The sequence below is a fragment of the Mobula hypostoma genome, chromosome 3, assembly GCF_963921235.1.
Source record: "Mobula hypostoma chromosome 3, sMobHyp1.1, whole genome shotgun sequence".
Lineage (NCBI taxonomy): Eukaryota > Metazoa > Chordata > Chondrichthyes > Myliobatiformes > Myliobatidae > Mobula > Mobula hypostoma.
In genome coordinates, this window is record NC_086099.1 from 111513506 (window position 1) to 111530314 (window position 16809).

Here is a 16809-nt window from a genome sequence, read left to right on the forward strand (position 1 = left end):
TGGTCTCTTTACATTTGACTACAAGGTGCAACACATTTGGTCAGGATAAACTCCATCTGCTATTTCTCCACCCATATCTGCAACTGATCTATATCCTACTGTATACTTTGCCAGTCAGCTATACTATCTGCATCACTACCAATCTTTGTATCATAGAAACATAGAAAACCTACAGCACAATACAGGCACTTCGGCCCACAATGCTGTGTCGAACATGTACTTACTTTAGTAATTACCTAGGGTTACCAATAGCTCTCTATTTTTCGAAGCTCCATGTACCTATCCAGGAATCTCTTAAAAGACTCTATCGTATCTGCCTCCACTACTGTCGCCGGCAGCCCATTCCACACACTCACCTCTCTCTGCATAAAAAACTTACCCCGACATCTCCTTTGTACCTAATTCTGACTTCATCTGCAAATTTACTAATCCTCTCATTCACATTTTCATCCAGCCCATTTCTATACATCACAAACAGCAGAGGTCCCAGTACAGGCCCGTGCGAAACAGCACTAATTACAGACCTCAGCTAGAATCAGTCCCTTCGACCACTACCCTCTGTCTTCTATAGACAAGCCAGCTCTGAATCCAAACACCATAGATCCCATGCATCTTAATCTTCTGGATGAACCTCCGCTGAAGGACCTTGTCAAACACCTTGCTAACATCCATGTAAATTATATCCATAGTTCTGCCTTCATCAATCGCCTTTGTCACCTTGTTAAAAAACTCAATCAGGTTAGTAAGACACGACTTGCCCTGCACAGAGCTATGCTGTTCTCCCTAATTAGACCATGGTTTTCCAAATGCTTATATATCCTATCTCTAAAAATTCTCTCCAGTAACTTCTCTTTCACTGAATTGATTCCCAGTGGTCTATAGTTTCCAAGATTACTCCTGGTTCACTTCTTGAATAATGGACCAACATTAGCTACTCACCAGTCTCTTGGGACCTCGCCTGTGGTACAGAGGACACAAAGGTCAAGATCCCAGCAATCTCTTCCGTTGTCTGTCTCAATCACCTGGGGTATATCCTATCGGACCTTGGGGACTTAACCACCTTCATGTTCTCTAAGGGACCTAACACTACTTCCTCCTTTACCTCAAAGTGCCCAAGCATATCAACGTTCAACAGGGATCTCCACATTCTCCACATCCTTTTCCTTGGTAAATACTGATGTTAAAACTACTCATTAAGGACCTCACCCACATATACTCCCCATCCAAGCAAATATTCCACATTTACCCTTGTGTGGTCCCACTCTCTTTCTCAAGTTGTCCTCGTGCTCTTGATGTATGTAGAGAATGCCTTGGGATTCTCTTTAATCCTACTTGCCAAGGATTTTTCATGGCCATGGCTTTCCTAATTCCCTCCTTGAATCTTTTCTGGCTTTTTTATAATCCTCGAGAGCTCTGTTTAATTTTAGCTTCCTAAGCTTTACATACATTTCCTCTTTCTTCTTGACTAAAGTCATCACCATTCTTGACATTCAGGGTTGTCTACCTTGCCATCCTTGCCCTTTCTTCTTACTAGAACATACCTGTCCTTTACTCTGTACAGTTGGTCTTTAAACACCCTCCAAAAGAATCAAAATTAAAGATCCAGATTCAAGATGGTTTAATGTTATTTCCAGTATAAAATTTTAAAGGGGAATGAAATAATTTTTACTCCGGATCTGATACAGCACAAAAAAAGAACACAATAATAATTTAAAAACACATTAAATGTAAATACATAAGGTAGCTTATTGTATGTCAATAAAGTGATGCTAGGCACAGAAATGTTTGTATATAAGGTGACTGATAGGGTGATAAAATAGTGGTGGTTGGTGGGTGGAGGTGTTCATCAGCTTTACTGCTTAGGGAATTAACTGTATTTGACTCTGGTGGCCCTGATGTGGATGCTATGTAGCTTTCCTCTTGATGGGTGTGGGACATAAAGTCCGTGAGCTGGGTGGATGGGATCCTTCATGATGTTACTGGCATCTTTCTATATTTATATCCTTGATGGTGGGTAGACTGGTGCCAGTGCTGTGTTGGGCAGTTTTGAATTATTACTGTAGAGCAGGGGTCCCCAACCTTTTTTGCACTGCGGACCGGTTTAATATTGACAATTTTCTTGCGGACCAGCTGACCAGAGGGGGGGGGAGGTAGGGTTGCCAACGGACAAGAGTAGTAGTCAAATACGTTGTGATTACCCCGAGAAAGACTACAATGACCATGAAGCCTTGCGCGGGCACCAGTGCACATGCGTGTACATGCCAATTTTTTTCTACAAATCATTTTTGGCGATTCTGTCTGGGGGGGGAGGTGGTGTTAATCACGACCGGAATATAGGTGATAAGTGGCTAAAACACTCAATTTCGTTTCTAAAAGGGTTTATCTAACGCATTTAATATTAAACACACAGATCATATTTTCCTCGCATGAATATAGTGATAAGTCAATTATCAGGGGAGCTTGAAGCAAGTGTTGAACAAACTTCCAGTAGAAGTGGTAGAGGCAGGTTGGATATTATCATTTAAAGAAAAATTGGATAGGTATATGGACAGGAAAGGAATGGAGGGGTATGGGCTGAGTGCAGGTCGGTGGGACTAGGTGAGAGTAGCGTTCGGCACGGACTAGAAGGGCAGAGATGGCCTGTTTCCGTGCTGTAATTGTTATATGGTTATATAAGTCACTTATAAGTCAATAGCATCATAACATTTTAAGTAATGTTTGGATATTAAACACACAGCGCATATTTTCCCTGTATAAACATATAAAATCATTGCAACACACCGGTATTGCTGAATCAGTGGGCCCTGGCTTGTTTTCCTGCAACAACATGGTCCCATCGAGGGGTGATGGGAGACAGCGATACTCGAAGGGGGTTCCTCATGTCCAGTCTATTCCGCAATTTAGTTTTCGTTGCATTCATTGCAGAGATATGTTGGAAATGGAAGCAACGTTTTCAGTGCTTTCATGGCTATCTCAGGATATTTAGCCTTGTCTTTGATCCAGAATGCCGACAGAGATGTTATGTCAAATATACTTTTCAGTTGCCGTCACTTGCAAGCTCGAGGAATTGATCTTCTTCCCGCGCTGACATGGATGACGCGAGCGTAATTACCTCGCGTGCGTTCAGGTTCAACAGTGGGCATGACAGGGAATGAGGAAAGGTGCAGCTGATTCATATCGTTTCCTCGTGGCCTGGAAACACATGCCTTGCGGCCCGGTACCGGTCCGCAGCCCGGTGGTTGGGGACCGCTGCTGTAGAGCATGCCTGTCTGTGGCAGTGCAGCTTCCATATCATGAAATGATGCAGCTTGTTAAGATGCTCTCTGTCTATAGAATGACATGATGATAGATGTGCATAGTCCAGCTTTCTTCAGCCTGCTGAGAATGTAGATGCATTGGTGAGTTTTCCTGATTGTGTATAATGCGTTCTGGGATGTTCAGCCTGGGGAATATTCCGTCAGGCCCCGGGGACTTATCTGTCCTAATGTATTTTAACAACTCCAACACCTCCTCTCCCTTAATATCAACATGCTCCAGAACATCAACCTCACTCATATTCTCCTCACCATCATCAAGTTCCCTCTCATTGGTGAATACCGAAGAGAAGTATTCATTGAGGACCTCGCTCACTTCCACAGCCTCCAGGCACCTCTTCCCACCTTTATCTCTAATCGGTCCTACCTTCACTTCTGTCATCCTTTTTTTCTTCACATATTTGAAGAATGCCTTAGGGTTTTCCTTTACCCTATTCGCCAAGGCCTTCTCAAACCCCCTTCTTGCTCTTCTCAGCCCCTTCTTAAGCTCCTTTCTTGCTTCCCTATATTCCTCAATAGACCCATCTGATCCTTGCTTCCTAAACCTCATGTATGCTGCCTTCTTCCACCTTACTAGATTTTCCACCTCACTTGTCACCCATGGTTCCTTCACCCTACCATTCTTTATCTTCCTCACCGGGACAAATTTATCCCTAACATCCCGCAAGAGATCTCTAAACATCGACCTCATGTCCATAGTACATTTCCCTGCGAAAACATCATCCCAATTCACACCCGCAAGTTCTAGCCTTATAGCCTCATAATTTGCCTTTCTCCAATTAAAAATTTTCCTGTCCTCTCTGATTCTATCCTTTTCCATGATAGTGCTAAAGGCCAGGGAGCGGTGGTCACTGTCCCCCAGATGCTCACCCACTGAGGGAACTGTGACCTGACCCGGTTCATTACCTGGTACGAGATCTAGTATGACATTCCCCCAGATCGGCCTGTCCACATACTGTGACAGGAATCCGTCCTGGACACACTTAACAAACTCTGCCCCATCTAAATCCTTGGAACTAATCAGGTGCCAATCAATATTAGGGAAGTTAAAGTCACCCATGATAACAACCCTGTTATTTTTGCACCTTTCCAAAATCTGCCTCCCAATCTGCTTTTCTGTATCTCTGCTGCTACCAGGGGGCATATAGAATACCCCCAATAGAGTAACTGCTCCCTTCCTGTTCCTGACTTCCACCCATACTGACTCAAAAGAGGATCCTGCTACATTATCCACCCTTTCTGTAGCTGTAATAGTATCCCTGACCAGTAATGCCACCCCTCCTCCCCTTTTTCCGCCCTCTCTATCCCTTTTAAAGCACTGAAATCCAGGAATATTGAGAATCCATTCCTGCCCTGGTGCCAGCCAAGTCTCTGTAATGGCCACTACATCATAATTCCATGTATGTATCCAAGCTCTCAGTTCATCACCTTTCTTCCTGATGCTTCTTGCATTGAGGTACACACATTTCAGCTCTTCTACCTTACTGTCTTTACACCGTTGATTCTGCTTCTCTTTCCTCAAAGCCTCTCTGTATGTTAGATCTGGCTTTACTCCATACACTTTCTTCACTGCTCTATCGCTCTGGGTCCCATCCCCCTCGCAAATTAGTTTAAACCCTCCCGAACCATGCTAGCAAACCTACCTGCAAGGATATTGCTCCCCCTCGAGTTCAGGTGCAACCCATCCAATCTGTACAGGTCCCACCTTCCCCAGAAGAGATCCCAATGATCTAAAAATCTAAAACCCTGCTCCCTGCACCAACTCCTCAGCCACGCATTCAACTGCCATCTTCTCCAATTCTTACCATCACTGTCACGTAGCACTGGCAACAATCCTGAGAACGCCACCCTTGAAGTCCTGTTCTTCAGCCTTCTGCCTAGTTCCCGAAACTCACACTTCAGGACCTCATCCCTCTTCCTGCCTATGTCGTTGGTCCCAACATGTATCACTACTTCTGGTTGCTTTCCCTCTCGTACCAGGATGTCGTGCACCCGGTCAGAGACATCCTGGACCCTGGCACCCGGGAGGCAACAAACCATGCGGGTGTCCTTCTCACATCCACAAAATTTCCTGTCTGCTTCCCTGACTATAGAGTCTCCAATGACAACAGCTCTCCTCTTCTCCGTCCCACCCTTCTGCACCACAGGGTCAGACTCAGTGCGACTTCATGTGGGCTGGATCAGTTGTGCATGCACGAACGCATGCACTCGTGCTCCCAGAGCTTTCGTTGCCTTTGTTTTTTTAACGTGCTCTCATGTGTCTCAGTCTCTGCTAAAAAGTGTTTCACATTACAAATTTAGTTTCTTATGAAGAAGATTGCCTAGCAAGCATTATTTTTATGATTGGTACTAACTTATAGTCATAGACTACAAGAAAGTTGTGATGAGAGAGAGAAAAAATGATGCTATTTTGGCTAAGATTGTTTTGGGAGCCACACCCTTCCCATTAATAAACCATTTGAAATCGAACATTAGCAGACACAAATGTAGACCTAACGAAACAAATTGTAAAAATGGAGACTACACAACTGCACCTAATTTTTATTAGCCTGCTTCCAGCAATCAAACTCAGATAATGAACACAGTTAGCCTCTAATTTTTATTGGAGTGATCACATTTACAATAATAGAATAGTCAGAAAATGAATGAATCACAATATTATGACACTCAATATTTTATAATGAATTTTGCTTACATGTCGCAGTGCATCGAACAGTTTTTCACTTGCTGCTTCCAGACACCTGACATCTCTTGGCTTTAGCTAGCCTGTCAACATCAGGGACCAGTTTCTGGGCAGTTGTGATTTTCATAATGTCATTTAGATATCTGTGTGTCAGCTGCGAGCGCAGTTTGGATTTGTTAATGTTCATTATGGAGAACGCTTGCTCACAGATATGTTGTCCCGAACATGCAAAGGATCTTGGAGGAAAAGTCTGTCATCTTGGGGTACATCGGTCCGAGGTATTGATAGAGTGAGTCCAGACCCACAGTCTCAAATTTATATTTCAAAGCCGAGTTACAGTGAATTTCAGTTAGTTCCATTTGGAGTTCCTCCGGCACATCTGATGCTGTGTTGACGGCAAACGGCGAGCAAAATAGTGAGAATTCCTTCTCGAGCTGAGTGAAGACTTGGAAACGATTCTGAAACTCACTTTTCAGCCGTGATATTTTGTCCTTGTACCTGTCCATGTCGTCATTATTCCCATGAGTGACACGCACAGACTGCAAAGAGGGGAAATGAGCTGGGTTGCTCCGGGATAGTTGCATCTCCCACAGGCCTAATTTAATATGAAAGGCACAAATGCTGTCATAGTATTCCGTAACAAGTTTGTTGCGGCCTTGCATGTTAACATTAAGCACATTTAAGTGCTCTGTTATATCCACCAAAAATGCAAGATCACGAAGCCAGTCTGGGTCATCCAACTCTGCCACTGGCTTCCCTTTCTCATTCATGAATAGTCCAATTTCCACACGTAATTGAAAAAAACGTTTGAGCACAACCAGCGGACTTCAGTGTGGTAGGACAGGCCTTGTCCAATACTACTTTCGGACAAAAGAGTGTCAAATTGCTGATGGTTGAGTCCCTTGGCTCTAATAAAATTAACCGTTGTCCATTTTCAGGCTTCTGCTACATAACGCCTCTTGGTGTATAATACAACGAAAATTCCAGAATTCCTGCTCTCGATTCTCGGCCTGAACTTTCTCTTTGAGTTTCGTAACAACACCTACCTTTTTCCTGACCATGGACGGTGCGCCATCTGTTGCCACGCCAACAGCGTGACTCCAGTCAACCCCCAGTCTGTCCAAGGCCTCAACGGGGCTGGAGAAAACGTCGTTCGCCATTGTGGTGTTTGTCATGGGCACCATCTTCACAAACTCCTTGGTGATGATCAAAGATACTCACTGAGTATGGCTTCGACACAGCAGCTATTTTGTTGGCAATAATATAGCTGGCCTTGACAGCTCCATCATGAGTCTCTCGACTTTTGGTGAACACTGATTGCTGTTTTCTCAGAGCTGCTTCAAGCTCGTTTACCTTTTGCGTTCTGAGTCGTCCTGCGTACTTGTCATTTTTTCTCCGTATGGCGTCCAATAGTGTCGTTTGATATTGTACTCTTTTGCCACATCCACTTGTTGCAAGCATATCAGACACACAGGTTTGCCGTTGACCTCACAGAAGAAAAAATGATCTTTCCAATTATCGTTGAATATCCGACCTTCGATGTCAACTTTTCTTGGAAAGCATTTGAACCACAGCAGCAAACAGTCTCAGCCTTGCTACAGGTGTTACTTACCTGAGTACTCTGTGTGGTTATACTGTGCCTGACGACATAAGTGGGGCCCTACTGGTCTTCAGTACAGGGTGATAGGTGCTTATGCACAGCGGGTGGTTAACTGCCACCTATTGTTTTCTAAGTACACACAACAAGCTGCCGGCACAGCAGGCGACACAGACAACGGTGGGAGAGAAAGCGGCTGCCGTATGGATACATAATAAATAGTCACGAACATACCTTTTTTCTCCTAAATCATCCCACGGGCCGGATTGGACCCCTTAGTGGCTGGTAGTTTGACACCCTGGTCTAGAAGATTCCAGGAATGAAAGGGTTAACGTATGAGGAGCATTTGATGATTCTGGGCCTGTAGTTGCTGGAGATTAGAAAAATGAGAGGAGATCTGATTGAAACCTATCAAATACTGAAAGACCTAGATAGAGTGGATGTGGAGCAGGTGCTTCCAACACTGGGTGGGTCTAGGACTAGAGGCCACAGCCTCAGAATAGAGGGGTATCTATTTAGAATAGAGATGAGGAGGAATGTCTTTGGCTAGAGGTGGTGAATTGGTGGAGTTCATTTTCATGGATGGCTGTGGAGGCCAAGTCATTGGGTATGTTTAAAGCGGATGTTGCTAGGTTCTTGATTAGTCAGAGCATCAAAGGTTACTGGGAGAAGGTAAGAGAATAGGGTTCAGATTGATAATAAATCAGCCATGTTGGAATGGCGGGGCAGACTCGATGGGCCATATGGCCTAATTCTGTTGTTATGTCTTATGGACTTTGGGGAAGAACTCCTTTCTACCTTTGACCACAAGTTCATCAGGCTAAGGTCAGCTTGTAATGTGGACACTGCGGGAAAGGATACTAAGGCCCAGGTCCAAGAGCAAGAGATGACCTGAAGTTTGGATGATTTAAGCACTGGTCTAGATTGAAAAAAGCAGGGTGTTGGTGCTGGAGGCAAGCTCGCTGCTCCATCAGGTTCACTTGTCTCAGCCCTGAAATGCGGCTGTGACTTGCAATTAATGGGCTTCTGATCCAGCTGCAATGGTGCCTCACTTTCGTGAACCAGCTGCAATGGTACCTCACTTTCATGAACCAGCTGCAATGGTGCCTCACTTTTGTGAACTTCAGTTCTGAACGCTATTTGCTTACTTTTATTGTTTGCATGGTTTGTTTTTCTCTCTGCACATTGGGTGTTTGACGGTCCTCTTTTGATTCAGTCTGTTCTATTGGGTTTCTTTGTTTTGTGGCTGCCTGCAAGGAAATAAATCTCAAGGTTGTGTAAAGTAATAAATGTATTTTGTAATTTAAAACTAATTTTATAAAGCCCGACTATTATTTTTCTTGAAACGGGCCTTGGATAAATCTAACAATGTGCATCAGGCATTGCCATTAATTTTTATGTGAATGGCTTGGACAGCTAGCTGAATCTAGTGTATTATGAGCCAGAAGTGTTCATTTTCACATCTTAAACTTTGTTAGCTCTCACAATCAACATTACTTTCCTATTATTGAATCTCAGAAGAGACACATTGCAGCTTTTGTTTTACGTTATATGCCTTTATTCAGAGTGCTTAAATCTCATGAGATTGTACCTTCAAGTAAAATACACAAAGGAAAATAGTTTCTAACTGGAGAAATCTCCATGGCCCTAAAGACCTGTGTATTCTGAAATTGAAAGTAAAAAAATTAAAAGCCAGGTTATTTATCTTGCCCCTGAAATGTTTAAGAAGAATACAATACATGTGAAATGCGAGAGGATCATTCATTCTGCATTTGTAGTAACCTCAGAAAGTTAGTTTGAGAGAGGCATCAACTTGCTTTGTTTAAAATTAAAATTTAGTAGGTATAATAATCTGCAATAAGCTATATGTTAACATTTTCTCTTTTGCAAGAAAATTTGAATGCTATTTTGCAATGTTCTTTATTAGAGTGACCGGAGGAGAATTATTTGAAGACATTGTGGCCAGAGAATACTACAGTGAAGCAGATGCCAGGTAGGTCTGTTGCTTCCATTGTGGGGTTCCTAGGTCTGGAACTTCCTCAGGGTGGCTTCTAGGAATTTCCAGGCCTTAGCTATTACTCCACAATTTTTCAGAACACTCTATAATCCAGTTCAATTTATCTTCCCTTAGACATTGTATTTTTAAAATAGCAAAAAGGTCTGGTATAGCAACCAGCTTATTTTTATTTATATGTTATGCAGGTTTCTTTATAAAATGAAGCAGAGATTTTCAAAATATTGCCAGTGAATATTCTTGTGATTTATCTTTATATAGTTTAGAAAATAAAACTTTTCCATTTTGAAACATTTCGTAAACTTTAATGGGACAGTGAAACTGGCAAAGAGCAGTGGGAGCAAATCAAGGTGTCTATAAAAGAAATACAAGGATCAATAATTTTAGTGTCCGAAGTAACTGGAAGACAATAGTTGATAATTATGAATTCAGAAGTATTGTAATTTGGAGTGAATTAAATTTTTTGTGGTTTCAATTAATTGGCATTCAGTCAACAGATCCAAAAGTTAGAAGTTTATATATTTACTTAGAAAAAGAAATTAATAATAAACTTAAATATGTAATACTTTCAAAGTGTTTTGAAAGTATTAGTTAAAGGCAAAGGATTAGAAGTTCCATTTCAGTTACGGCTGGTGATTTCATGCTGTTATTTTACACCCAAATGTTCACATCCGGCTCAGTAAGGCAGAAAGACCTAGACTCCAACTATCTACTTAGAACTACAAAACTTTGTTTCATAGGATGGAATAAATAAAATAGATATCTAGGTATGCACGGGCCCTTCTGACTGAACATGTCTCCCATGACCTGTGGTGGTGTTCCCAATCAGCCCGTTGGTGAGGCCTCAAAGACTAACCTAAAGCTCCCAATGTTCTACTTTTATGCCTTTTCCACTGAAATAAAAAGCTACAGTAAGTAGATCAATACATTAGCACCAGCTCAAACCACCAAACCAATTATCACTTGGTACCACTCTCCGCAAGTCCCACCCATGTTCAAGTGACTTCCATGTTTTCACGGTTGTATCCATGGTCGCCATAATGTATGATCATAAGACACTGGAGCAGAATTAGACCATTTAGCACATTGAGTCATTCCATCGTGGCTGATCCCAGATCCCACTCAACCCCATAAACCTGCCTTCTCGCCAGATCCTTTGATGCCCTGACTAATCAAAAAATTATTAATTTACACCTTAAATATACCCATGGACTTGGTCTCCAACACAGTCTGTGGCAGAGCATTCCAGAGATTCACCACTAACTGGCTAAAAAAATTCCTCCTTACTTCTGTTCTAAAAGTTTCCCCTCAATTTTGAGGCTGTGCCCTCTAGTTCTGGATACCCCCACCATAGGAAACATCCTCTCCACATCCACCCTGTCTAGTCCTTTCAACATTCGGTAGGTTTCAATGAGATCCCCCCCCCCCACCGGCATTCTTCTAAATTCCAGTGAGTACAGGTTCAAAGTTGCCAAATGTTCCTCATATATTAACCCCTTCATTCCCAGAATCATCTTTGTGAACCTCCTCTGGACTCTCTCCAATGACAACACATCCTTTCTGAGATATGGGGCCCAAATACAGCAGCCATTAAATTAAAAATAAGATTGCATTGAGAATCTCTAAATATTCCCATTATTTCTGTTATACCCACAGACCTAAGTTAATTTTTGAAGCCCAAATGTGTTGATTTGATGTGTTGATCCAGTTCAGTAAAAATTTTTATTGGCAGAATCAGCTTTCGGTTTAGTTTAGTGAATTTGGATAAATAAGACTTCACACAGAAACATAGAGTACTTTGACCAAACGTGATACTGAATTAAACTAATTATCTTTCAGATTCTGACTGTTGATCCTATCCTTGCCTCTCCTAATATCATAAACTTCTACCAGGATCAGAATACTACTATTCCAAGTGCAGCCCAGCCAACATTTTATATAACCGCAACATTACTTCCATATTCCTATACTTAATGCACCAACTAAAGAAAGGCAAGTGTGCCATATCCCTGCCTTACCACACTTTCTCAGATTTATTTCCATTTCAGGACATTATATGAATAACTCATCCTGTGAAGATGAATTCTAATCTATACATGATGGTGAAAAGTCCATCATCCTAACTCGGAGAACCTACTTTGACATCTCACTTTTGACAGGACAGTTTACATCTTCAGAGATGAAAAGCATAAACGTACAGAGAAGTGCACAATTCTTGTCAATAGCTTGTATTATAAATGCTAATGATTGAAATTATTCACACAAATTTCTTGCACAGAGACTTGGGCCACTTAGAAGAGTGGGCTGGAAGATGGCAGATGGAGTTTAATGCTGATAAATGTGAGGTGCTACATTTTGGTAGGACTAATCAAAATAGGACATACATGGTAAATGATAGGGCATTGAAGAATGCAGTAGAACAGAGGGATCTAGGAATAATGGTGCATAGTTCCCTGAAGGTGGAATCTCATGTGGATAGGGTGGTGAAAAAAGCTTTTGGTATGCTGGCCTTTATAAATCAGAGCATTGAGTATAGGAGTTGGGATGTAATGTTAAAATTGTACAAGGCATTGGTAAGGCCAAATTGGGAGTACTGTGTACAGTTCTGGTCACCGAATAATAGGAAAGGTGTCAACAAAATAGAGAGAGTACGGAGAAGAATTACTAGAATGTTACCTGGATTTCAGCACCTAAGTTACAGAGAAAGGTTGAACAAGTTGGGTCTTTATTCTTTGGAGTGTAGAAGGTTGAGCGGGGACTTAATAGAAGTATTTAAAATTATGAGGCAGATAGATAGAGTTGATGTGAATAGGCTTTTTCCATTGAGCGTAGGGGAGATTCAAACAAGAGGACATGAGTTGGGAGGGTTATGGGCTGAGTGCAGGTCGGTGGGACTAGGTGAGAGTAAGCATTCAACACGGACTAGAAGGGCTGAGATGGCCTGTTTCCATGCTGTAATTGTTATACGGTTATAAATTTGTTTCACTTAAATCCCATTATTTCCTTTACTGAAGGGTTACTCACGCATGGCTTTGCACACTCTGGGTAGAAACTTGTCCCAGGTTATCTGTAGTAACATGATTTGTAGTAATGTACGCACTCTGAATCTGCTTCTGAAAGAAGAAAGGATTAGAAGAAATGTTTGGAGGATTAGTTAAATGTTCACATCCTGTGATTAGCATTAATAGATGAATTTGGGGCTATTGTGATGCTCTTATCAGGCTAGTACAATGTATACAACAGGAATTCTGCAGATGCTGGAAATTCAAGCAACACACATCAATGTTGCTGGTGAACGCAGCAGGCCAGGCAGCATCTCTAGGAAGAGATACTGTCGACGTTTCAGGCCGAGACCCTTCGTCAGGACTAACTGAAGGAAGAGTGAGTAAGAGATTTGAAAGTTGGAGGGGGAGGGGGAGATCCAAAATGATAGGAGAAGACAGGAGGGGGAGGGATGGAGCCAAGAGCTGGACAGGTGATTGGCAAAAATTATATGTGAGGATCATGGGACAGGAGGTCCGGGAAGAAAGACAACGGGGGAGGGGGGAACCCAGAGGATGGGCAAGGGGGATATTCAGAGGGACAGAGGGAGAAAAAGGAGAATGAGAGAAAGAATGTGTGTATAAAAATAAGTAACAGATGGGGTTCGAGGGGGAGGTGGGGCATTAGCGGAAGTTAGAGAAGTCGATGTTCATGCTATCAGGTTGGAGGCTACCCAGATGGAATATAAGGTGTTGTTCCTCCAACCTGAGTGTGGCTTCATATTTACAGTAGAGGAGGCCGTGGATAGACATGTCAGAATGGGAATGGGATGTGGAATTAAAATGTGTGGCCACTGGGAGATCCTGCTTTCTCTGGCGGACACAGCGTAGGTGTTCAGCAAAGCGGTCTCCTAGTCTGCGTTGGGTCTCGCCAATATGTAAAAGGCCACATCGGGAGCACCGGACGCAGTATATCACCCCAGCCGACTCACAGGTGAAGTGTCGCCTCACTTGGAAGGACTGTTTGGGGCCCTGAATGGTGGTAAGGGAGGAAGTGTAAGGGCATGTGTAGCACTTGTTCCGCTAACACGGATAATTGCCAGGAGGGAGATCAGTGGGGAGGGATGGGGGGAACGAATGGACAAGGGAGTCGCGTAGGGAGCGATCCCTGCGGAAAGCAAAGGGGAGGGAGGGAAAGATGTGCTTAGTGGTGGGATCCTGTTGGAGGTGGCGGAAGTTACGGAGAATAATATGTTGGACCCGGAGGCTGGTGGGGTGGTAGGTGAGGACCAGGGGAACCCTATTCCTAGTGGGGTGGCGGGAGGATGGAGTGAGAGCAGATGTACGTAAAATGGGGGAGATGCGTTTAAGAGCAGAGTTGATAGTGGAGGAAGGGAAGCCCCTTTCTTTAAAAAAGGAGGACATCTCCCTCATTCTAGAATGAAAAGCCTCATCCTGAGAGCAGATGCGGCGGAGACGGAGGAATTGCGAGAAGGGGATGGCATTTTTGCAAGAGACAGGGTGAGAAGAGGAATAGTCCAGATAGCTGTGAGAGTCAGTAGGCTTATAGTAGACATCAGTGGATAAGCTGTCTCCAGAGACAGAGACAGAAAGATCTAGAAAGGGGAGGGAGGTGTCGGAAATGGACCAGGTAAACTTGAGGGCAGGGTGAAAGTTGGAGGAAAAGTTAGTAAAGTCAATGAGCTCTGCATGCGTGCAGGAAGCAGCGCCAATGCAGTCGTCGATGTAGCGAAGGAAAAGTGGGGGACAGATACCAGAATAGGCACGGAACATAGATTGTTCCACAAAGCCAACAAAAAGGCAGGCATAGCTAGGACCCATACGGGTGCCCATAGCTACACCTTTAGTTTGGAGGAAGTGGGAGGAGCCAAAGGAGAAATTATTAAGAGTAAGGACTAATTCCGCTAGGCGGAGCAGAGTGGTGGTAGAGGGGAACTGATTAGGTCTGGAATCCAAAAAGAAGCGTAGAGCTTTGAGACCTTCCTGATGGGGGATGGAAATATATAGGGACTGGACATCCATGGTGAAAATAAAGCGGTGGGGGCCAGGGAACTTAAAATCATCGAAAAGTTTAAGCGCGTGAGAAGTGTCACGAATATAGGTAGGAAGGGATTGAACAAGGGGGGATAAAACCGTATCGAGGTATGCAGAAATGAGTTCGGTGGGGCAGGAGCAAGCTGAGACAATAGGTCGGCCAGGACAGGCAGGTTTGTGGATCTTGGGTAGGAGGTAGAAACGGGAAGTGCGAGGTGTGGGAAGTATAAGGTTGGTAGCAGTGGATGGGAGATCCCCTGAGCGGATAAAGTCGGTGATGGTGTGGGAGACAATGGCCTGGTCCTCCTTAGTGGGGTCACAATCGAGGGGTAAATAAGAGGAGGTATCCGCGAGTTGTCGCTGTGCCTCGGCAAGGTAGAGGTCAGTACGCCAGACTACAACAGCACCCCCCTTATCGGCGGGTTTAATAATAAGGTTAGGATTAGTGCGGAGGGAGTGGAGAGCAGAGCGTTCCGAAGGAGTGAGGTTGGAATGGGGACAAGGTGCAGTGAAGTCGAGACGGTTGATGTCCCGTCGGCAGTTAGCGATAAAGAGATCCAGAGCAGGCAGAAGACTAGAGCGGGGTGTCCATGAAGAAGAGGAGGGTTGAAGACGGGAGAAGGAGTCATCGGTGGGGGTGGAAGAGTCCTTGCCGAAGAAGTAGGCTCAGAGACGGAGACGGTGGAAGAAGAGTTCCGCATCATGGCGAATGCGGAACTCGCTGAGGTGTGGGCGAAGGGGGACAAAGGTGAGGCCCTTACTGAGGTAAAGACCCGGCACGGATGAGAGCTGGGATCAGAGGGGGGAGAGGGGAGGTTGGGGGTGTCAATGGAGAGGGGAGGATTGGGGTGAGAGGAAGATGGAGCCTCTGAGGACCCAGGAGCTGACGATGGGATCTGAAGGAGATGGGATTGCAGAGTAACCTGATGGCATGAACATCGACTTCTCTAACTTCCGCTAATGCCCCATCTGTTACTTATTTTTATACACACATTTTTTCTCTCACTCTCCTTTTTCTCCCTCTGTCCCTCTGAATATACCCCTCGCCCATCCTCTGGGTTCCCCCACCCCTTATCTTTCTTCCCGGACCTCCTGTCCCATGATCCTCTCGTATCCCTTTTGCCAATCACCTGTCCAGCTCTTGGCTCCATCCCTCCCCCTCCTGTCTTCTCCTATCATTTTGGATCTCCCCCTTCCCCTCCAACTTTCAAATCTCTTACTCACTCTTCCTTCAGTTAGTCCTGACGAAGGGTCTCGGCCTGAAACGTCGACAGTACTTCTTCCTAGAGATGCTGCCTGGCCTGCTGCGTTCACCAGCAACTTTAATGTGTAGTGCAAGGTATAGCTCGTTTTAGGAGTCTTTCCCGACTGGGTTGCAGTATCATTTGGGGCTGCCATGTTGTCTCAAACGTCACTTGCTTGATCTCTAAAACTAGGGAGAGAAGAGAGAACAAGAGGAGAGTTCAATCACAAACAGAGAAAATCTGCAGACGCTGGGAATTCTCGGCCTTAAACATCGACTGTACTCTTTTCCATAGATGCTGGCTGGCCTACTGAGTTCTTCCAGCATTTTGTGTAAGAAAGAGGAAAGAAAAGGTTGATAAGGGATTGGTGGTGGGATGTGAGAGTGGACAAAAAGGAAAGGGAAAAATATATTCCAGTGCCAGGGCAAGTCAGATAGAGGGACTGAAGTGAGATTACTGCCCCGCCGCCCCCCCCCCCACATCTCCGTCCTTCTTTGAAGCATAAAAAGAAAATTTACAACGATGTTGTTGAGGCATTTTCTTGAGGGCATTTGCTGGAGATACAAAGAAATACAATAGAATCAATTTTTTAAAATACTACAAAGACAGACAATCAATGTGCAAAAGGCAAACTGTAAATACAAAAAAAAACAAATCAAATAATAATAAATAAGTAATATTGAGAAAGTGAGCTGCAGAGCCTTTGAAAGCGAGTCCATCAATTGAGGAATCGTGGAACTGTTGTACCACCATCATAGGTTTCGTGAATGCAGCTACTATATAATTCTCCTTTTGAACAATATGTGATGCCAATTTTAAGCTTCAGCAATAGTCAAGTTAATGAAGGCCCTTCCTTTATAGGAGCCCTCATTCAGAACATGTTGGACTGTCAGCAGAATTTGGGTTTGGAGCCATTCAATC

The 16809-nt window shown here is 43.8% G+C and overlaps 1 protein-coding gene across 15 annotated transcripts in view; it reads left to right on the top strand.

Moving 5' to 3' along the window:
* Positions 1 to 16809, top strand: part of LOC134344192 (calcium/calmodulin-dependent protein kinase type II delta chain) — a 586032-nt gene that overhangs the window by 284090 nt on the left and 285133 nt on the right. For all 15 annotated transcript variants that reach the window (XM_063043584.1, XM_063043590.1, XM_063043588.1 and 12 more), the window contains exon 5: positions 9522 to 9587. In XM_063043584.1, the coding sequence (XP_062899654.1) occupies positions 9522 to 9587 (66 nt within the window). The remainder of the gene's footprint in view (positions 1 to 9521; positions 9588 to 16809) is intronic.